At 48.0% G+C, this 23,176-nt stretch overlaps 1 protein-coding gene across 5 annotated transcripts; it reads right to left on the bottom strand.

Annotated features, from left to right (window-relative positions):
• Positions 1 to 1,730: 1,730 nt before the first annotated feature.
• On the bottom strand, positions 1,731 to 22,154 carry PELI3 (pellino E3 ubiquitin protein ligase family member 3). 5 transcript variants are annotated; one of them, XM_079957591.1, is made up of 7 exons: positions 12,168 to 12,471; positions 10,485 to 10,637; positions 9,131 to 9,260; positions 7,990 to 8,091; positions 6,142 to 6,339; positions 4,360 to 4,548; positions 1,731 to 2,901 (listed from the first exon to the last, which is right to left on the bottom strand). In XM_079957591.1, the coding sequence occupies exons 1-7, from the start codon at positions 12,299 to 12,301 to the stop codon at positions 2,335 to 2,337; spliced, it is 1,473 nt and encodes a 490-aa protein (XP_079813717.1). In that variant the 5' UTR covers positions 12,302 to 12,471; the 3' UTR covers positions 1,731 to 2,334. The 5 variants fall into 5 exon arrangements, with proteins under 5 accessions (XP_079813717.1, XP_079813718.1, XP_079813719.1 ...); XM_079957592.1 differs by lacking the exon at positions 12,168 to 12,471 and adding an exon at positions 17,691 to 17,788 and having other exon boundaries at positions 1,733 to 2,901; XM_079957593.1 differs by lacking the exon at positions 12,168 to 12,471 and adding an exon at positions 19,632 to 22,154 and having other exon boundaries at positions 1,734 to 2,901.
• Between the last annotated feature and the right edge of the window lie 1,022 nt (positions 22,155 to 23,176).

The following is a 23,176-nucleotide window of genomic DNA, read 5'->3' as shown; positions in this document are numbered from 1 at the left end:
AAACAGGTAGGGAGCGATGTTGCCTAGAGAAAGGTCCAGGGGCCAGGTCGAGAGAACTAGAGGGCCACATTCAGATCCCAGACCTGAGGCTCTACTCCCCTTCTTCAAAAAGGGCAGGAATTAAACAGCAGTAGACAGTGTCAGAAATCCTTTGGTGGTGTGTGCATGAGCGGTGGACCCCTGCTGGGGTGTGGGCCCCAGCAAATACCTGACGCTGAGGTGCACATGACACTGCCTTACATACCAGGTTTGTGTTTGACAGGTTTGAATGACAGCTACTCTGCAGGGAGGCAAGTGGGAAGGGCTTCTTCATCCCTGCTCCTTTTTAGCACATCAAACCTGGGCCCTTCCAAATGCAACTACAAGCCATCTGTCTAGCCCAGTACTGCCTGCTCTGACTGGCAGCAGCGCTTCCATAGTTTTTCAAAGGCAGGGGCATCTTTCCTAGCTAGTCCCATTCACTGAAGATGATAAGAGGACTGTATCTGCAACCTTATGCATGCCAAAAAAAAAAAAAAAGGTCTATTCCCACTGAGCTCTGGTCTCCATCGTCTTCTGAGAAAATACATACCCATAGCAGCGGCCTTAACCCAAACTGCAGTGTCCCTTTGACCAGATCCAAAGAGCAATTCACGGATGTGACGAAGACATGGCGCTGTGAGCAGATGGGAGCCAGGCGCAGCGCTGGAGCATCAGGGACATAGGAAACTGCCACACACTGAGCCAAGCCATTGGTCCATCTAACTCAGTATGGTCTACACCAACTGGCAGCAGCTCTCCAGGGTTTCAGGCAAGGAGTCTGTCCCAATCCTATCTGGAGATGCCTTTGGGGATTGAATCTGGGACCGTCTGCATGCATAGCAGGTGCCCACACACTGGGCTATGGACCTGCCCTTAAAAATAAAGCAAGATTCCAGTCCTCATAGTTCAGAACAAAGGGCCAATTTAAAAAAGAGCATGCCTTGTACCAGGGGTTGCCAACATCTTGGAGGCCTGTGGCTTGTGGGACCAGGCATAGGTTGCAACCTGCTGTATTGGCTACAACAGAACACTTCTTCAAAGCCTAATTTCAGTGGGGGCAAGGGGGACCCTGGGGGTGTCAGGAAAGGCCTCTCTGGGCACTAAGTTGCCTATGGGTACTACCTTGGTGGTGTCTGCCTTAGACCAAGTCAGATCGTGAGTCCATCTTCCTTAGTATTGCCTACACTGACTGGCAGCAAGCTGTCCAGGGTTTCTGGCAGGAAGTCTCTCCTAGCCCTGCTTGGAGATGTCATCAGGGATTGAACCAAAGATCTAAATGCAAATCAGCTCCTCTGCCCCTGTGGGATGGCCCTTCACTCATCATAACTGGGTAGCTGCCCAAGCCCACAGCCTGGAAGGGGGCCCAGCGCCAGCCTCCAGTGGCCCCCCTGCTGCCTACATGCTTTTCAGCTGCCTGAGCCTGTGGTGGGAACAGTGAAAAAAGAGCAAAGAGAAAGAAGTGCAGCCTTTGCTTCCTTTGTACGTTCTTTTTGGGTGAATATTGGCAGGGGCAAACTTTGGTAATATGGCACCCTGAGCAAGGACAAAATTTGATCCCCCTCCACCCTAAATATTTCTTATTTTCACAATAATTCCTTTTGATACAGGGTTTTTAAATCTTCTAAGTAGGTGCCCACATAAATACAGGTATATTATTATTATTATTATTATTATTATTATTATTATTATTATGTGCCTCTTTGGCTCAGCATCCAGGGCAGGGGAACTGCCTGCTCTGCCCTAAATCCAGCTGGGATTGGTGCCAGGGGCAAGTGAATGCACCATGGTGACTATGGCATGAAGAGGGGCATCTTCCTCACCCCTAGCCTATTATACCTATTAGGAAGACTTAAAAGCACTTGGAGAGAATAGGAATGTGTCGCATTAAGGAGTTATTGTGGCAGGGAGTTCCATAGGTCCTGAAGTATTAAAACAATAAAAGAATTGCAAATATCTAAACTTGTATTTATAAAAAAATGGGACTGGGAGAACCATTTTCCTAGAAGAAGTTGCAGCAGGGTGACCTGTTTCCCTAGAGGTTTCGGGGGTGGGGGGAAGAGGGCTCACTGAGGGGCTTCTTGCCCAACAACATCCCCACCGCACCCCAAAAAAATCTGTGAACTGGCATTGCCTGGGATATCCTTACATACGGTGGAAGTTTCGCAGCCATTGGCAGGGAACCAAAATGATGCTTTCATTGAACCACACACGCAGAGCACCTGCCTCCAAGAGCCGGGCCTTGTTCTCAGATGTTGCTGTTTATTTTCCATCTCGCCCTCCCCTCCCCTCCGCCAGCCCCCCGCCCTCCCCAGCTCAGTCGAGCGGCCCCTGGAAGATGAGGCGGACAAACCCCTGCTGGCCCGTCAGCCAGGTGCCACAGAAGGGGCAGGCTGCGTGGAAGGCGTGGGTGCCGTGGGGCAGGGGTATCTGCGCCCAGTACTGCACAGTCTTGGCCGAGCAAACGTGGCCGCAGGGGCAGAAGGCATGGGTGGGGCGCCCGGCGTCCAGGTACAGCCCCGCCTCGCAGCCCAGCCAGAGAGGCACGTAGGGCCCCGAGCGGCGGCACATGGGGCACTCACGCTCCAGCCCCCCTTTCTCCTTGCGGAAGCCCCAGTTGTGGAAGCCGTGGACGTGGCCACAGTTGACGTAGACCCAGGGCTGCTGCTTCTCCACCACGCCCCGCTGCGCCAGGCTGGGGAACGCCAGCGTGCTGAAGCCCACTGGGCACTGGGGGCGGGCGGCGTTGATCTCCTGGCGCAGGGCCTCCAGCTGCTGCAGGGTTGGGGTGCGCAGGAGTCCCTCCGAGGTCCGCCACAGCAGGGTGGCCCCGCACAGGTCAATGAGCGAGCCATCCTGGAGCACGTTGGACTCGGACTCCACCTGGCCGTGGGGGGAGAGAGAGAGATGTCAGAAGAGGCACTGAGGTCCAGCTCCGAGGGCCTTCACTGCGAGAAGCGAAGTTACAGGGAACTAGGCAGAGGGCCTTCTCGGTAGTGGCACCCGCCCTGTGGAATGCCCTCCCACCAGATGTCAGAGAAAAACAACTATCTGACTTTAAGAAGACATCTGAAAGCAACCCTGTTTAGGGAAGTTTTTGAAGTTTGATCTTTTATTGTGTTTTTAGTATCCTGTTGGGAGCCGCCCAGAGTGGCTGGGGAAACCCAGCCAGATGGGCAGGGTATAAATAATAAATTATAATATTATTATTATTATTTGCGATGGAAGGGGATGGACAGAAGATGAAAGCATACCCTCCAACATTTCTCCGATGAAAATAGGGACGTCCTAAGGAAGAGCGGGACATTCCTGAATCAAATCAGAAACCAGGATGGCTTCTGTAAATCCGGGACTGTCCCTGGAAAAGAGGGTCTGTGAAAGGCCCAGTATGAGGGGCAGGGTAGAGAGGATCTCCAGGGGGTGGGAGGCTGGGGGAAGAGGGTGAAGCTCCCAGATGAGAGCTGGGAGACTTGACTCTTCTATGCGTGGAATAAGGGTTAAGATATAATTGTGGTACAGAGCCTTGTGTTTATTTTCTCTTCTCTTTCTTCTTCCTTAGTTTCTCCCTTTGCTTATTCTTGCTTCTTTCCTTTTATCTTATTTAGATTAGTTTGACTTTTCAGAGGGGCCCTGAAGCAGCTTTAGTCTACATTGCTTTAAAAAATTGAGTCTAGTAGACCCAATTTCATCATTTGATGATGCATCCTGCACATATATAAAATTTCCCTAATTTTCACCCCCCCCCCATAACTCAAAAACTATGTCATATTATTTTTTTATTCACACCAGCGACTTTGACATGTGAGATAATTCACTACAACAATTTTAATCAAAATCTGAGATATAGGAGTTAAATATTTCAAAAAATTGTGGCAATCTGTCATGGAACAATCCCACTGTAGATGACAACAGCAGTTTGCTGGACCTCGTTGCTGGTTATGAAGGAGCCCCCATAACAGATCAAGTGTCAGGGCCCCAAAAATGTAGGTCTGCCGCTGTTTCCTACCCCTTCCCGAAGATACCAAGGAATGAAGCTGGGACCTTCTGTGTGCAGAGCAGATGTTCTGACCCTGAGCTATAGCCCTTCCCCTTAAAAAATAATGAATAGATCCAGTCCTCAAGGTTCTGAATAAACGACTGATTTAAATAGGAGAATTGGAAGCTGATTTTGGGGTTTCAGACAGGGTGTCTCCCCATCCTTCCTGGAGATGCCAGGGATTGAACTTGGGGCCTTCTGCACGCCAGCAGGTGCTCTGCCACTGAGCCACAGGTCCTCAGTAGGGCAAGAGCCTCTCCTTGGTCCTGCAGGGTGCCTTGCCTGGGCTTCCTCTCCCCACGTACCAGCTTTCCCCGCTGCTGCGCTGAGCGACTGTCCCGCAAGGCATACACATTCCCGCACACGGAGATCTCGCGCCATACACCCGGCGTGGAGTCCTCGCTGAAGCCACCGTTGGGGTGCATCACCAGCACCCCGTTTGTCGTCAGCCCGTCCATCAGTCCGTCAGGAGTCCTCCACTTGGCTGCCCTCTCCTGCCAATGAACCCAGAGACTGGCATCACAGCACCGCTTGGGCAGGGGGGATGTGGGGGCAAGACTTGTCCTAGGGGCCTTTGAACATGGAAACAGGATTGCCCTGCAGAGTCCTAACCAATTCCAGCCAGGCTTATTCAAAGCACAGTCTCTCTCATCATCAATCCCCTGCTTCCCGCCGGTTGCAGTCTGTTTCCTGGCCCAATTCAAAGTGCTGGTTTCACCTCTTCCCACACATACCTACCCATGACCGGCAATCATTATCATAGAATCCTAGAAATGTAGAGTTGGAAGGGACCCTGAGGATCATCTCATCCAACTCCCTGCAATGCAGGACTATGTAACTGTCCCATACGGCGATCGAACCTGCAACCTTGGCATTATCAACACTACGCTCTAACCGACTGAGCTATCATGCCCCCTCAAGGGAGCTCCGCCCGGCATTGACACCATATTCTTTCCCAGCTCCAGGCTAAAATGTGTTTGTTCGCCCAGCCATTTTAGATTAAGGTTATTTTTGTCTGGTTGAATGCTTTTATTTCTCTTCACTTGGCGGTGTATTTGGTTGTGCTTTGGAACGCATTTGCCCTTGGAAATTATTTGTTTAGGCCGCATTCCCAACCGTGTCTACTCGGAGGCTGTCCTACGGAATTGAATGAGCCTTGCTTATTCACTACAGGGGTGGGGAACCATTTTAAGTGGGCGGGCCGCGCGCACTCGTGGGCAGCCTGCCAGCCGTCACATGCCAGGGGAGGGCAGAGCAAGAGACAAAAGTGGTCAGAGAAACAGATGTAAATCTTTACCTTTGTACGGCAGGCTACATTCCAGACACACACACACACAACCAGAAGTTTCTGCAACCTCTTCGTCCAGGCAAGAAAGAGGCATGACTACAGTTCGAGGAAAGTGAGAGGTGTGGTCAGGGAAGGTGATGTTGCCTCAGGAAGGTCCCAAGGACCAAAGAAAGAGATCTGGAGGGCCAGAGGCATGAGCGATCCCTACACTGAGGATCTGGAAGCAGCTCACATCAATAAAGACAGAGAGAGAGACATAAAGGTGTGTGGGGAGAGAGGCTACATCAGACTTAAAAACTAAAAAGATGACGCACAAGGAAAGGAGAGGAGAAGGAAAAGGCAGAGAAAGATCACTTTCTCAAGGCCAGAAAAAAAGTGGACGACTAAGAGGGCATTTATATCCAGCTCAGGCCAGACAGGTCTCTTTGAATATCATTTAGAAATCCATTTTTGGGGACGAAGGGTGGTCTAATGCCATTAGAGGCCCTTCTCTGTGTGCCCCCTCACAGGCTGCAATAAGGCAGGAGGCCTCGAGGGGAAATGGCAAGCAGATGCACTGCAGGGAGTTGCTTACAGAGCAACTGCCTCCTGCTGGCTGGTGCAAGTGAGCCAACTTATGTGACAGGCAGAAATGGCACCAACTGAGATGTCCCCGTCCACCATCATGTTGTGGGAAACTGCACCAAAGTGAATATTTGCATATCATACAGGTGTGCTGTCCTCCTTTGGAAGCCAAAGACTTTTCCATTCCACCACACGTACGCAAAGACACACACAGTCGTGCTGGTGACTCACTCACTCCAAGGAAAATGTTGCGGGAGGCATCAAAGCCAGCAGCGTAAATGCGTGCTGTGTACGGAGGGTTCCTCTCGCAGATGACACGGCAGGCAAAGCGAGAGATGGTGCTCTGAGCCGATTGACCATCGATGGCTGAGTTGGCCCCTGGGGTCGTGTCCGTCACCACAAAATCAATCATGCTCTCTGTGGAGCGGCCAATCTGGGAAGAAAGGAGGCAGAGAGAGTTCAGAAAGGCAAAAAAAGTGCGCTGGTGTTTGCTTCGCGAACACATCCATTGTTCACTTGTGATTTTGCCATCTCGGTTTCAGGAAGATAGCATTTTCTCCTGTCAAAAAATCCTGAAATATCACAAACGGATGCAGAGAAGTCAGGAAGGCCTTACATTGATGAGAGGGACCCTTATTAATGTCCCATCTCCAGAAGATGTTTTGTCAGTCTGCATCAGGAACGTGGAACCTGTGGCTTTCCAGATGTTCTTGGACACCAACTCCCAGCATGGCCAACAGTGAGGGATGCTGGGAGTTGGAGTCCAACATCCATTGGAGAGTCACAGGTCCCTCATCCTTGGTCTAGGTAACAATCAGATATCTGTATTAATTTCCTTGCGCTCTCAATAATAGCTTTGGTTCACATCTGTTCATGAAGTAACTAGCCAGCACAGGAACAAAACATCCTGGCCACACCTGAGGCTTGAAGAAATGCATTTCCAAATGAGTTGAAAACTATTTCAGTGGTGTAATGGCTCTAGGGGTTGCTTGTGCGTAAGTTGCTGCCACTCTTGGCTTGGTTGTCTGGTTGAACCCTTTCTGTCTGGACAGCCCTTCACTTCGTGGCTGTCTCAGTCGCTGGCAGAATCCGTCAGTGGGCATTTTTTGAATCTCTTCCAGAAGTTCTTTGACGCCAAGTCTCCTCCTACTCTCCCTGCGCGGAAGTCTTCTGCGCAGGGAGGGAGTGGGCAGCAGAGTACCCGTGCTCTCCCCGCTGGTTTCTGGCGAAGAGTCTTGGAGCCTCCTCTCCAAATCCCCTCTCTGCCCCCCTTCTCCACTGGTGTTACGCTGATTTCCTTCCCCAGCAGATGGGCTGCCTCTCTCCCTACTGGGACCCTCTCCGGCATCCCTCTGGAGCCTACCCTCCGCCTCCAGCTCTGATGGCAGTTCCCTGACAAGTAGTATTGTCATGACTCCAGAATCCAGCAGTGATCCAGCCACAGATGGAGGCTGCAGAGGCGCCAGCAAGAGGAGCTGGACACACCTCAGGGCTCTGATTCAGCTGCTGGAGACTGCTGGGCCTCAGATGGGGGCCTCCAGAAGGACCTCCTGTACCACCAGAGGCCAGAGTCAGGACTCACATTGGTGCCATCGCCTAAGCACTGCTGCCTTCTTCCTAGCATCCTGCGCAAGATCAGAACACAACAGGTATTTCAGCTAAATGACAAAGGGAAAAGTGGTGCCACGGCTGCCACCATCTCTGGAATCTCCAGAGCCTCACTGAAGCAGATATTAAAACAACAATCTGATGCAATATCCACAGGGCATGAAATCATAGCCATCATCGGTGGTAGGCACCGCTGGGCACCTGCCAAGGCTCACACAGGTTTTCAGCAGGAAGTTATGGGGCATGTGTTGCTTGGAAATTACTCAGTACATCCACTCTGAAACATTTGGAGGTTCCAACAGTATTGAAAGGGTCATTGTGTATAACCATCATGAGTTCAAATCATCATAGATGCACAATAAAAAGTATATGTGGCACAAAAAACCCTCATACATCAGACATCTGCTGAAGGCACAGGCACCTAGTCACCCAAAGTGGATGGCATTCCTGTTTCTGCTGCCAGGGTCATAGGTACCTGGAACATGTCGGTCTCGCAGTCATGAGTATACTCAACGATCACAGAGTGGCTTCGGGAAAGTGTGTATGAGATGCTGTGCTGGCCTTTGTTACTCAGTGCCTGTTGGGCAGAAGAAATAAAATAAACAGCTGTGGGACCCATCTAAAGCTCCTCTCCAGAGCTAAACTCATCACCTCAATCCCAGCACCGAGCCTCTGAGATTCCCTGTTCCCTTTCTAATGATACCTGATCAAAGAGCAAGAGGCTTGTATCCCATTCCTAAAGCCCAGCTGCACAGAGGAAGACAGGAAGTTGCCTTATACTGAGTCAGATCATTTATCTAACTGGATTGTTATCGTTCACACTGACTGGCAGAACCTGTCCAGGGTTTCAAACAGGGTCATTCCCCAGCCCTACCTGGCGATGTCAGGGATTGAACCAGGGACCTTCTGCATACAAAGCAGATGCTCTGCCACTGAGCTCCAGCCCTGCCTCTAAAAAGAAAGTAAGATTCCAGTCCTCATGAATCCGAATAAAGAACTGATTTAAATAGAGACAATAAGAAGCTTCTTTATAACCAAGTCAGGTCACTGGTCCATCTAAGCCAATTTGTCTATAATGACCAGCAGCAGCTCTCTGGGGTATCAGATGAGAGTCAAGACAGCTTTGTTTCTATTTCCTTATTGTAGGGTTGTCATATTCCCAAAAGTGAAAAGTTGAGCCATATGTCTGGGTTTCCCCAGACATTTTGCTGATTCGGCAAACATCTGCATGGACGCCATTTTGACAGACTGATTCCTGGACGTATGGCAGCCCTACGTATTGGGACAGAAATGCATTTTACACATGCTTAGAGTCATAAATCTTTTCCAGGACTAGATTCTGGCATTAAAAAAATAGCAGGGAGCTGCCCTATTACAAATAAGACCCTTGGTCCATCTATCTTGGCCATGCCCACAATGATTGACAGTGGCTCTCCAGAGCCTTCCTAGTCTTACTTGGAGGATGTCAGAGACTGAATCTGAGACTTTCAGCATGCCAGGCATGTGCTCTATCACCACACTATGCTCCTTGTACAAAATGGCCCCCCATTGAAGCCCAGAGTGGTCTGATGAGCAGAAGAGTATTCCTGGTGGCTAGGAAGGGGCTTTGGACTCACCTTGGATACAAGCGGTGTAGAGATGTGGTGGATGACATCTGGTTTAACCCCATTGGGTTTCGGCCTCTTGAACAGGGCCAATCGGCTGCGGCGGCGGCCCTTGTCACCATTGGGCAAGGAGCCATTGTACCTGTGTTGGGAGAGGCCAATGGATCTGTTTGTTTGTCTGTACTTGGTGCAGAGTAAAATAGAGCATCACATCAATTCAACTTGATGAGAGTTCAGGATTTCAAATATCTAGTGCTCTTTAAAATATATCTATTTTTGAGGCCCACCTTTGTGAAAAGGCTGCTTTCAAGTCTAGTGGACAAACACAACCGCAGGCACTTCCAGATGATCTGTTTACTGAGCATTCACACTGATTCACTTGCAGGGAGACTGGACTTCTTGTCTTAGCTATTTGATGAGCATTCATTGTTATTTTTTTCCATAGAGATTAGATGAAGTTGCATCAAAGCAAGGGTTATCCCACCCTTTCTCATGTTTTCCCATCATTTTCCTATTGGCAAAAGGTTTGATCTTCTGGGGAAGTGATTGTGTTGTGCAAGACTTCCCATCGTTCCACGACCTGAATTTGTCCATATGTGATCGAATCCCACATGAATATAGCAACAGTTTGGAAGTGTCAAGTATTAATCTGCACACCCACTCCCCCCGCCCCCCCCCCCATTTCTTTTTGCAGCCTGTGTTTTGTTAAAAATCCTAAATCCACTTCCCAAGCAGTCTCTGCAACATAGAGAAATATCTTGAACCCCTGATTCATAAAGAACAGGCCCTGGTGAAGGGTTGTTGGGTGGCGTTTTGGGGCTTTGAGAAATGCCCTTTTGTTGTTTTCAAAGCTTTGCAAATGCCTCCACTGTCAGAGGCAGTATAGTTTTGGATGCCCGTTGTGGGGAGACAGCTCTTATACTCAGATCTGACTTTTGGGTTTCGCAAAGGCCACTATGAGTATAGGATGATGGACTATGAAGGGCCTTTGGCCTGATCCAGCCGTCAGGCTCTTCTTATGTTCCTAAGCCAGCAAAACCATTATCTTTACGGGGTCTCCAATGGCTTGGTTAGATGCTTGCTATGCAGGCCTGGTTATAACAGGGTCTCTGAACCCCTTCTAAAAGAGACATGATCGGGGTTCAAGCCTGCCTGGGAGACAAATTATCTGATCTGAAGGTCATCACCCACTAACCTTGGAAGTACATGGCTATTTTTACTCAGTGGTGAGAGAAACGTACTCTGTACATGCTCAGGCTTCCTGCTCATCAGCTTCTTTTTATTTCATGTTCCAGAGCTGAGCACTAAAAAAATGTGTCCAGGTCTGCATGGGGGACTGCAGGCAGAAAGGGTCCCCTTCACTTACCCCAACACGATCAGCTCCCCGTACTTCACTGGCTCCTTGGTCAACAGGATACTGTCCCCTGGAGAGGGATAAATGCGGCTGCTTTTGGGGCAAGCTCGCCGGAGATCTAGTGACTGGGAGCTCACTGCTTCAGGGCTTCCTTCTAACACCATCCTGTAAGCACAGAGAAGGCAGGTCAATGATTCTTCAACATCAGCTTTGTTGGACTGGTCATGTTGTTCGGATGCCTGATTATCATCTCCCAAAGCAACTACTCTATTCCGAACTTAAAAATGGAAAGTGTAATGCTGGTGGTCAACAAAAGACTCTCTAAAGGGAAAAAAAAGTAGTATAAACACCAACAATTGGGAAACACCGGCTTGCAAGCACTTCAGTTGGAGATCAGCCTTTACCAAAGGTGTCATGGAATTTGAAGACGCTCAAATTCAGGACAAAAGGGAGAAATGCACGTTTGGCAAACCCACACCGTGATCAACTCCCGCCTGGAAACCTATGTCCCCACTGTGGAAGGATGTGTGGATCCAGAATTGGCCTTCACAGTCACTTACGGACTCACTGTTAAGACCGTTTTCATGGAAGACAATCTTACTCAGCTACGAGTGATCGCCAAAGAAGAATGCCACACATTTAAAGCACTCTCATTTCACTGGATGGCTTTCCGAAGAATCCCGGGAACTGTCATGTGTTCAAGGGTGCTGGGGGTTGTAGCTCTGTGAGGGGGTCTCCTAAGAAGTTTCAGAACCCTTAACAAACTACTGTTCCCATGATTCTTTGGGGTGGGGAGCCATGATTGTCAAAGTGTTGTGAGAGTGCTTCTTCTCACTTCAGCCGTATGAATATGGTTGTTAAGAATAATTTTTTAAAAATCATTTACGAGTCGCTTGCTATGAAACATATCAAGGCAGTTTAACAATGAAACATTAACAATACAGATATATTTCACAACTAGAACAAGTTCACGTATAAAAACAATGCCAAATTCAATGCAGTTACAGGCTGGGATTAAAAAAAAATCTCCACTTAAAAGACAAGTTGGATAAAGGAAGGTCTTCCATAGGCCCCCAAAAGACAACAGAGAAGTCCCTGTCTGATATGTAATGGGAGGGAGGGAGGAGGAGGAGTAATAAAAAGCACAATCAATGCATTGCATGATCCTTATCAGAGAACAAAAGGAAAGATCCATTGCAACCCTGTTGTACCTCATGTTAGTCCTACATAGATTCATTAAAAATTGTGGATATTATTTTGACTTAGGTCCATTCAGGTCTATGGGTCTACTCTGAATATTATTTAGCTAGAGACAACCCAATGCATGCCTGGTTGTGCCTGAAGGCCCATCTTGCTTGAGGGGAGGAAGTACTGAAGGAAGTAGTTTGAGGGCCTGCCACCCTCCAGCTCCCATAGCAGCCCCTCTCCCTACCCCTCAAATGTCACCACAGGAGCTTCTGCAGAAGAAACTTGCCCTAAGGGGAGGGGAGAAGAAGCAGTAGCAGTTTTTTTCTAAGCAACCAAGTTGTCTTTTCCATTCTATTGCAATTTCTTCTTTAAAAAATAAATAAATGCTTCTAGTTGTAATAATCTTACGTAAAAGATTTGTGAGATCTGCTCAAAAAGTTGTACGTAAATATTGTAAGTAAAATAAAATACTCAGAAGTAAATCCCATAGAGTTCAAGGGGCCTTACTCTGTGGTAAATGTGTTTAGGACTTCAGCTTCATTTATAGTAGGAGGGCATGGATTATAGCCTCCCTCCTGTAGGGAGGAGTAAGGCACTCTACACATGCTCAGATGCCCATTAGGACCGCATCCCATATTCATGCTGCATCTCGCCCTTGCATTGTCATAGCAACTCCCGCTTGACGGCTCCCCATCAGTTGCCGTGGGTGGCACTCCCTGACCTCTATAGTTTTGGGCCCGGTGTTCAAAGGAGCCATATGGTAAACACCTCTAGCATCTCCAGGTTTCTAAGGTGACAGTCCTGACCCTTAGCAGCAGCAACCCCCCCCCCAAAGTTGCCATGGAGATAGCCCTAAACTACCTCCGCACTGTTACCACAGCAGCATTTCAGATATTTTATGCCTCCCTGTTGCCATGGCAACACTCTCGGCTCCATCCTGGTCCCTGCTGCTGGAGGAACCCACTTGTGGTTCACTTAAATCCTGTAGCTGCCTCCTTCCCGCACCCCCCCCCCCCCGATCCTGTTGGTTCCCTGCTCGTGGGGCTAGTTCACACATGCACACACATAATGCCCCAACACACACACACACACACACACACACACACACACACAGAGAGAGAGAAAGATATGCCTACACAAAAATGGGTCTTCTTTAACAACCACCACAACAAACCAAACAAATTTGAGCTGGGCCTCACCTAGGCCTTGGGTTGCATCCCACTAAGGCCCCATCTCCACAATACAGCTGAAGCATCATCATACTGCTTTAAACAAAGAATTATGGGAACTGTAGTTCATTAAGAGTTGTTAGCAAGCCCGCTATTCCCCTTACAGAACTATACAGTATTTCACAGAATGGTTTAGCAACAAATTCTTCCCCAAGAACTCTGAAAACCATAGCTCCTTGTGGAGGATAGGGATCCAACTCTTAGCACCCTTAAGAAATTACAGTTCCCAGGATTCTTTGGGGGGAAAGCCTTGGCTGTCAAAGGGGGTATGTATAGCACAGGTGCCCCCCCCCCGAGTCCTACGCAGAGTAGACCCGCTGGAATTACTGGGCCTAGCTGTGTCCATTAATCTTAATGGGTCTGCAGGTCTAACGGGATAAAATCCTACATTCTTTTTAATACCAGGATGTAGCACAGATATATAAACTGGAGGGTATGTCTTAAGTGCATCTCCGCATATTTTTCATTAAAACAAGTTTTAGTTAATGATTTAAGTACTGTACTGCAAAGAAATGCATTAATATCTCATTGTATGAAGGTAATTGGTTTACTTATTTAGTGGCCAACCTGCATGTTGCCAACCACCCAATACAGTATATAAATTATAGTTAAGGGGTGAAGATGGCCTTAGTCTTATCTGTTTAGATACAGAGATGTTAAGTCAGACATTCTAACCAATTTGTAAACTGCCCTGGGTGCAATCTCTTAATCAAACTCCCCACAAACAGACATGGTCTCAAAAACATTACTCAGATACATCCAGGAAGGTAGTACCAGCTTTGATTCTGGAACTCAGGCAAGACTGTAAATAATTACATTTTGTACAAACGTCCATCACGTGAGACCCTGTAGAACTAAAAAAGAATAAACCCAGAATCCAGCAATATCCACTGCTCAGAAGGTTACACAAATAATCTGAATTATGAGATTATACACTGATTCCCGTCCCCGCCCCCCAGCCATTTTTTCCACCCTCTCTAGGCTAGGAAGCAGCATTTCTGGAGGCTGTAGGAGGTGGAGGTGCTAAGCCTCTATAGAGAACTGTATTGTCAATAACTATGGAGCCAAGGACTCTGGGTGTGTAGAGCAGAGTGTGAGGGGGAGAATTAAATCTTGAAGAACGGTTGTGTGTCAGGATCCCTGGGGCAAATTCAGAGACACAGAGGAAACTTAGTGGGACAGGGTTTCCAGAGATGCCTGGCCAGTGAACATTTTTGAAAAGCTCTTTGTATGTGCAAAACTGAAGGGCAAACAGAAATTGAAAAGAACTCAAGAGGATTTGTAGATCAAGGAATGTAGAGATTTATGCATCTTGAGGTCAAGCAGGATGGGTGTGTGACTAAAGCCCTCAAAGGGGAAGTCTCTGTGAACCTTTGCATTTGCAGGGTCTCTTTCTACTGAACCTGTCCACCTCTCAGATTAAGGGGCAAGAGTTCCAGGTCACACAAGGTGCAGTACATGCATCTTCTGGAAAGCTTTGAGACATAGGGTTTTCTCCCCCCTTAAGCACAGAAAGGGGAGGTTTTCTGCTTAAGGGGGGGAGGGAGGGTCTGCTACACCAGGATCAGTGGCGTAGCGTGGGTTGTCAGCACCCGGGGCAAGGCAAGTAATTTGCGCCCCCTAACCCATGGATTTGCGCCCCCTAACCCTAACCCCCAGATGTTGCGCCCGGTGTGGCCGCCCCCCCTGCACCCCCCACGCTACGCCACTTACCAGGATATTCTAGAGCAGTGGTTCTGGTAAGAGTGGGTATGTAGATGAAAATCTGTAGGATCTAAGCTGTGCATTGGGAGAATGGATCAAGTTCTTCCTGTTTAGAGGGGCATAGCTGTTGTTGTGTTTTTTTTAAAAAAAATACTTAGAAAGATTTATAAACCACTTTTACTCAAATAGGCCTCTAAACAGGATACATAATAAAACTGTAGATAAAAACACAGCTAAAATTTAAAAACCTATTAAAAAGGAAATATATATAAAATAATTATCATTAAAACATCAGTGCAACAAATATAGGGAACTAATGTCCAATGGAGTTGTGAACAAACACGGGGGCTCTCAGGGTTTCTAAGGGACTGGAATGGGGTTTAATGTCAAATGTGGTGAGTGAGAAAGGAGAGGGCCGCATCCTGCTTTATTGGGAAGTTAAGAAGGTTGCATTTTAAGAGATGATGTACATAACTTGAAGGGGGTGGACATGTGTTTAATATGTTTAGGAGAAGTAGAAAGAGTTGGGATGTCCATGATGGTACCCCAGTATACCTGCCCCCACTAAGGAGCAGGCTGTAGCTCAGTGGTAGAGCAACTGCTTTGCTTGCCAAGGTCCCATATTCAATCCCTGGCATCTCCAGGTAGGGCTGGAGATATCTGAAATCCTGGAAAGCCCCTGCCAGTCAGTGTCTGCAATACTGACCATCTAGCTCAGTATAAGACAGCTTCTGGTGTTCCCTGGAAACAGCAAGAGTGCTGGAAGAGTGTATAGGGTGCTGTGTGACTGTGTAGGAGAGGGGACAATCCTGATGTATTGGGGTACCATGGGGATGCATTTGCAGAAAGAATTCACAAGGGAAAGGATCCAGAGGTTGTTTGACAGGATATTATCGATAGTGCTAGAGAAGCAGGGGAAAGGGCCTGATTTTGCTCCTCAAGAGTTGCCTGATAGCCTCTGCCTTTGGACAGAGGGATCTGGGCTAGGGACTGAAGTTGTTGGAAATGTATATTGTGGGGGTGGCTGTCTCTTTCACCCATGAAAACCAGATATTGAGCATGCATTCTTGGGGGTGCAGGGTAGGTGGGCAGTGCCAGGCATAGTGCAATAAGGAAGGACCACGGAAAAATGGGACACATTTTGCAAAGGGACAGTGGCCCTTTGCACTCGCTCGTTCTCCACACACACACACACACACACACACAAAAGTGTGTGTGTGTGTGTGTGTGTGTGTGTGTGTGTGTGTGTGTCCCCGTCCCATGCAATGCTGGTTAGCAAAAGGTAAACACAGACAAATGTGTACGCATCTTAACGAAGGTGCTGGTTGGGGGGCAGAGAACAGGAATCAGAGGACACCCAAACAGATTTGGGACAGGAAGGTAAAGAATTCAGGAACACCTGGGCATACTGAATTAGGGGACATGGGAATCAAAGGACACCCATAAGACATTCAGAGGCAGCCCAAGAGATCTGAGGAGGGATTGTGTGTGTGTGTGTGTGTGTGTGTTTATATTAGGGTTAGGAATTAATAGGGTCCCAGACAGATGGTGCTGCTGCGGGAGGTTAAGAATAACAGGGTGCATATTAACAAAAGAAAACCAGACAATTGCCAGGGCTTAAATATGTTATATAAAGACGAGACCTTTTTAACAGACACTATTAAGAGACATCTAACCAGATTTGAGAGGGATGGAGCTAGGCAATGAATTAGGGGACATAAAAATTCAGGGTCACCATATCAAATTGGGGGTGGGTGGGTTAGGAATTAGGGGGGCATGAGAATCGAAAGGCAGCCGAGCCGATCTGCGGATGAGCCTAGGAATGATGGGGATGGGGGGGGGGCTGCAGACAGACAGAAAGCGAAGAACTGCAGAAAGTAAAAGTGGGGTGGGGGGAGATCTGTGGGAGGCATCCCTCCCTCCCTCCTTTCCCCTCCTCCCTGCCCTCCCCCCGCCGCTCCTTTCCCCCATGCAACACCACCCCCTCCCCGCAGCCTCCTCCGCCTCCCTCCCTCCCTCCCCCCCACCCCAACCCGCCAGGCACCACCGTCAGGGTTGGGGGTCTCTCCGGCTCACCCCTCTGCGCGTCCCCCCCGCTCCCCTGCGGCGGGTCCTTGCTCAGCAACCACCGCCTGCGCAGGATGGATAGCCCTGCATTGCCGAAGGAGGAAGAAGAAGAAGGAGGGAGGAGGAGGGAGGAGGCGGCGGCGGCTCTGCTTTGGCGGCGGCGGCGGCGGCTGCTCCGGCGCCGGGCGGGATCACAGGCTCAGCTGTCGCGTCCCCGGCACCCCGCCGCACACACCGCAAGTCTGCAACGCACACAACGCCGCTCCCCCGCCCCCCTTTGCAAGGACCAGAGAAGGGGGATCCTCCTCCCCAAGCCCTCTCGTCTCTCCCTTTTCCCCACCCAGGGGCAGCCCTCGCCTCGCGCCCCCGCCTCTCCCTGCAACCTGCCCACCAGCTGCATCACAAAAGCAAAGCGGGTGTGTGGACGGGAGGGGGGGAGCGTTTGTTTATTGCTTTGCAGGTGTGCAAAGAGGCTAGAAGAGAGGGAGGTGGGAGGGTGCCATCGTGGGTGTGTTGGGGGCGGCGGCGGGGGAGGGGGTGCCGAGAGGGGTGCAAGAGCCGAGGTTCCCTCGCTCGGGGAAGGGGAGAGGAGAGGGAAGTGCAACAGATAGTTACGGAATGCATTCTTGTGTTTTCCGATTGCAAACCGCTGTGTGATTCTCGGATGAAGGGCAGCATAGAAAATAATAATAATAATAATAATAATAATAATAATAATAATAATAATAATAATAATAATAATAATATAGGGGAAGTCTCCTTTCGATGAAAATCAAGGCAAGAGCACCAGTAGCATAGCCCAAACTGGAAAATGTTGTGCTTTAAAAGGATTGCAATGCAGTACAGGCTAACAATAAACATATAGTATAATTTTATTAATAACAATGCTAATTTTATTGTTTTGCTTCCTTTGGTAGCAGCTTAGGAAAGTAGGAAAGTGTCTTAAACTGAGTCAGGCCCACTGGCCCATCTAGCTCAGAAATGTCTGCACTGGCTAGCAGTGGCTTTCCGGGGTTCAGGCGGCCACTACCTGGGGATATCAGGACTGGAACACGGGACCTTCTGCATGCAAGGGTCTTGTTTTGCCCCTGATCTACAGCCCTTTCCCCAAAAGAGAGGCACGGGCGGAAGGTGCTAGGATATTAGTAGCTGCAGTGGCTTCCAGTCTGTTTCCAGGTCCTATTTAAAGCACTGTTCAGGAAAACAGAAGCAGAGATAAGGAGTCAGGACATTGGTTCATCTAGCTCAGTGCAATCTATATTGACTGGCAACAGTTCTAGAGGGGTTTTGTTTGAGGGATATTTCTATGCTAAGGTTGAACCTGCCCTCAGCTAGTCCTCACCTGCCTGTCTTTTTGACTTACAGCCAGTCCAGTGAGTGGCATTTGCTCCCTCCTCCTTGGCCTCAGTGTTGCCTTGGGAGAAGGGCACTGGGAGGAGACAGGAATTGGGTGGCCCAGCCTGCCATTGGCTCTGGCGCCACCTGCTGTTGGGCTCCTTTTCTTCCGCCCTACCAGTCCCAGGGGGGCACCAGCCACCCCTGCAGCTTGGGCAAGGAACCCTTGGTGGGCCCACTGTTCCTCCTCCTCCAATACATCGCTTCCTGCTCACTTCTGTTTCTGGGCCCAATCCATCCAGCCATCCAGCGGGAGAGCAGAAGGCAGGTGCTGCTATCTTGTCTCTCTTGGGTGGAAAGGGCATAGCTCAGTGGTTAGAGAAGGTTCTAGGTTCAATCGTTGGCATCTTTAGGTAGGGCTGGGGGAGGCTTCCTCTCTGAAACTCTGGAGAGTAGCTGCCAGTCAGTGTAAACATTACTACATGAGATGGCCTTTTGGTCTGGCTAGGTATAAGGCAGTTTCCTCTGTTCCTTGTGCAGGTCCTTCTTAAGACTCTGCAAGATCCAGAGGTAACATGTACATTTGAAGTCCCCCCTCCCGGCACTACATATCAATGTGATCCTCTGCCTGAAAAACCAACCCTAAATATGCATATGATCCTCTCTATTTGCCAGCGGAAGCGGTATGTTAAGATTCCATCTCTTTAAAAAGTATACACACAGAGTGTGTGCTGCTACAATACACCTCGTAATTATGGCTTGTGTCACATGCAGATTTGTGCCTTCTTTAGTAGGAGGAGTGGACCGCCCAAAAATAAGCTATACATGGAATGAAATGTGTGACAGACAAGATGAGCCCAGGAGAAGCTTCTCTTGTAATTGTACTTCCATACTAGAAAATGCTTAACCTGTTGAATGTCTGCCTGCTGCACAGTTGTTAAAGGTACAAGAACCCCGCCTTCCTTCAATGCCCAATCCTAAACCAAAGTCTAGGTGCCATTCCTGTGCCCACATACTGTGGGGATGTTAAGGAGGGTAAAAAGGTAAAGGTAAAGGTACCCCTGCCCGTACGGGCCAGTCTTGACAGACTCTGGGGTTGTGCGCCCATCTCACTTAAGAGGCCAGGGACCAGCGCTGTCCGGAGACACTTCCGGGTCACGTGACCAGCGTGACATCGCTGCTCTGGCGAGCCAGAGCCGCACACGGAAACGCCGTTTACCTTCCCGCTGGTAAGCGGTCCCTATTTATCTACTTGCACCCGGAGGTGCTTTCGAACTGCTAGGTTGGCAGGCGCTGGAACCGAGCAGCGGGAGCGCACCCCGCCGCAGGGATTCGAACCGCCGACCTTTCGATCGGCAAGTCCTAGGCGCTGAGGCTTTAACCCACAGCGCCACCTGAAGATATATTGTTTTGATATTATCCCTTCTCACTCACGCTAGTGAGTAAACAGCAGAGCACATTCCCTTTGCAGCTTATTGGAAGCAAGCTGATGATTTGTTAAAATCCTTTAATTAAACAATCCTGTCTGACTTGTAGAGTCTGGATTGTTCCTGGTAAGTTTCCCCTTTATTTACCTCTTAAAATAATAATAGCACAACACAGTCTTCTTTAAAAGTAAGAATAGTGTTTTACTCACATTCAGTTCACAGCAGTAATTTGAAGGCAGGATTTATCTTGCGGTTAAAATGAAAAGAAGTCTGAGCTACATTTCAGACTTTCTGCTTGTGGGCTCCATCCTATGTGAAGCTTGAGCCATGCGCTGGCTAAAAGCCAGGACAGCAAGAATCCAAGAGTAAGGGAGTAAGAGTCCAAGAGAGAAATGGGGGTTGCGTGGCCAGCCCTTTTATGTGGTCAGCTAGGGTCACGCCCATCTACCTGGTCACACACAGGGGGAGGAAGTTCCAGAGCAGGTATGGCAGGAAGTCCTCCCTGTCTGGAGCCACATCCCTGTGTGTCCATTCTAGGCAACAGGAAAATGTTATACTTGACTGCTCTAGTAATACATCCCACATACCCCTTCTCGGGCAATGCAACTGAAATATACTCAGAGTCGCAAAGTGATTTCATGCTCTTTATTCAGCTCATAGTGGTGAGGAGGAAGGAAGTCCCCTCAAAGTATCTGCTTTATATACATTATTTACACAATGGGCTGCACGTGATTGGCTAATTCCGGACTTCTCCTGTAGGCCAATCAGGTTGTGGATTCACTTCTATCTGGAGCTGGATTGGGTGCCTCCACCCAACCAATCATACTGCTGCATTGTTCTAGGACCAATCAGACTGCTGCATTCTGAATCCTATTGTTCTAGGACCAATCAGACTGCTGCATTCTGAATCCTATTGTTCTAGGACCAATCAGACTGCTGCATTTTGGATCCTATTGTTCTAGGACCAATCAGACTGCTGCAGTTTGGATCCTATTCAGCTCAGTACATAACAGCAACATACATTTATATACATAAATTTTATTCAACAACCCAGAGTCCCAGCTTGACACAAAGGTTCTGGAAACTCTCCTTTGGTAGGGGCTTTGTCAGGAAGCCCGCAGTCATCTCCTTGGTATGGCAATAAGACAGTTCCACAAGTCCCTCGTGGATGGCCTCACACACATACTTCACCTCAATGTGCTTTGTCCTTGCCTGGAATTTCTCGCTCTGGGACAGCTTTAGGCAACTCCATTGGACTAACAGGCCCCTTTCTCACCACCCCAAAGTCTGAGCCAGGCCATCTCTCTGCACACTTCTGTGGCTGCAATGTATTCAGACTCTGTGGAAGATAAAGCTATACAACTCTGTTTATAACTGCCCCATGAAATGGGACCGTTTCCAAACATAAATACATATCCACCTGTGGATTTATAATCAGTTGTACATCGCAGCCCAATCTGCATCCGTAAAACCAGTCATTCTAGGATTACTAACAGCTGGTAATCTTAATTTACGTAGTTTATTGCACCCATGAGTACCAAACCACCCTTTTCACACCCACCCAGTCATATTCAGTGGGGGCATTTACTTTTCTGCTTAGAATTCCCATTGCAATTTCTTGGCTAAATTACTTATTTATTTATGAAAGATGACCAAAGTCCAACCCTGTTCTATGTAAATGTTAAATACAGGGGCCTCTAGTCATTCTGTGCTGAGCTCCCACATAATATGTAGATTTTAATAATTTTTTTCTCTCTTTTTGGAGGGGGTAGATTTCAGAGATTTCAATTAGCCATTTCCTCCTATCACAATTTTGGATGTGTCTCACACAACATCAGGAGTATGAAATTCACTATAATTGTTCTGAAGGCATTCGGTAATAACTGGAGCTATATTTACAGTTAAGGCTGAGGTTCTGAGTAATCTTGGATTTATTTTCCAAGTAAAGTCTTACAGGATTTGCAAAGCAGAACATAAGAGTTATGGGGCTATGGTCAGAGATGATAATATTGGTAATCAAGGCCAATTTAACAGGGAATAAATTCAAATGAAATCAAAATATGAACTATTCTGGAATAAGCGAAAAAGCTTTTTGAAAAGTGTAATTGTGTTTATTAGGTATAAAGCACTCGCCAAGGATCAAAGTTCATTTATTTATTAGTTGAGAAAAACTGGTGTTAATTTATTAGGGTTTATGAATGTCCTATCCAATTGATTATTAAGTCATGTTAAAATTCCCCCTAAAATTAATGGACCCTCTTTAAAATTTGATAATTGAAACAGTAGAGCTGATAAAATAGGTTGAGTGGAGTTAGGGGCATAGACTGAACCAATTGTATAATTTTTGTTTCTCTATAGTTTCTTCTTCTTCTTCTTGTTTCAAAAACACACACACAAAAAACCCTTCTGATCTATTGGAACATCATTATATACAATGCCTGTTTTCTTGGCAATCCATAAAGCCACACCCCTAGCTTTTGAGGATCCAGGCAAATTATACCAAATCCCACCTTTAGGGGGCAGTACAAATTACTCGCTCGTTTTTCTTTGTAGGTTTCTTGAAAGCAAATGATATCAGGATTATTTTTTTATGTAGGAATTTTTGTACTTTCTCGTTTTGATATGGAACCCAGCCCATTGACAAAATATTCACATTAGCCAAAATTATATCTAAAGCTTAAAACAACTATGAGCTTGCATAACACAGCAGTTTATGCATCTCTCCCAACAATATATCCCTTCCCCCCCCCCCAACCACCACCACCCCCCTAACCCACAGCTTGAGAAGTAAACCCAGAAATCATGTACCTGCAGGATCCATCTCCAGGGAGAAGTCCTGGGTAGAAATGGCCACAGACCTCAATTTATTATTTTTATTTATTAAATGTATTGCCCTTCACCCGAAGATCACAGTGCAGTTTACAGTAACAGGCCTCAAGAATAAGGGGGGGAGCTCCCATTTCCCCCATTAAGAGCAAACAGAAGAAAAAAGGCACAATTCAAGTGCAGTGTTTAATCAAGCAGCAAAATGATTCAGGGTATGGTGAACATCATTCAGCTTGATGTAGACTAGAGGATAGAAGCATACATAATAAAGGTTTTGTAGACTCTTCAGGTCAATTTGACTCAGGAAACTCTCTCTTTTCTGCTGTGGTGGTGTTTTTTACTTGCTAATCATGACCATCTTCTCCAGAATCATCATCCGAGTCCTCCACATTAGTCCCACCTTCACACTGCAGTCCTAGTAAAGTTAGTAAAAGGTAAAGGTACCCCTGCCCGTCCGGGCCAGTCTTGACAGACTCTGGGGTTGTGCGCCCATCTCACTTAAGAGGCCAGGGGCCAGCGCTGTCCGGAGACACTTCCGGGTCACGTGGCCAGCGTGACATCGCTGCTCTGGCGAGCCAGAGGCGCACACGGAAACGCCGTTTACCTTCCCGCTGGTAAGCGGTCCCTATTTATCTACTTGCACCCGGAGGTGCTTTCGAACTGCTAGGTTGGCAGGCGCTGGGACCGAGCAGCGGGAGCGCACCCCGCCGCAGGGATTCGAACCGCCGACCTTTCGATCGGCAAGTCCTAGGTGCTGAGGCTTTAACCCACAGCGCCACCTGCGTAAAGTTAGTAGGTTTTTAATTTCCTACAGTGTTAAGTCATCTCTGAGCTGAGGCTTAATTTAAATGGAAAGCCCCATTTGTAAAGGCTTGAATTTCCTTCTAGGTATGCTGAGTGAGGTACATATTGAGAAATTGCAGAGCTG

Source organism: Podarcis cretensis, assembly GCF_951804945.1.
Source record: "Podarcis cretensis genome assembly, chromosome: 16".
Lineage (NCBI taxonomy): Eukaryota > Metazoa > Chordata > Lepidosauria > Squamata > Lacertidae > Podarcis > Podarcis cretensis.
This window is presented reverse-complemented; position numbering and strand designations above follow the sequence as displayed.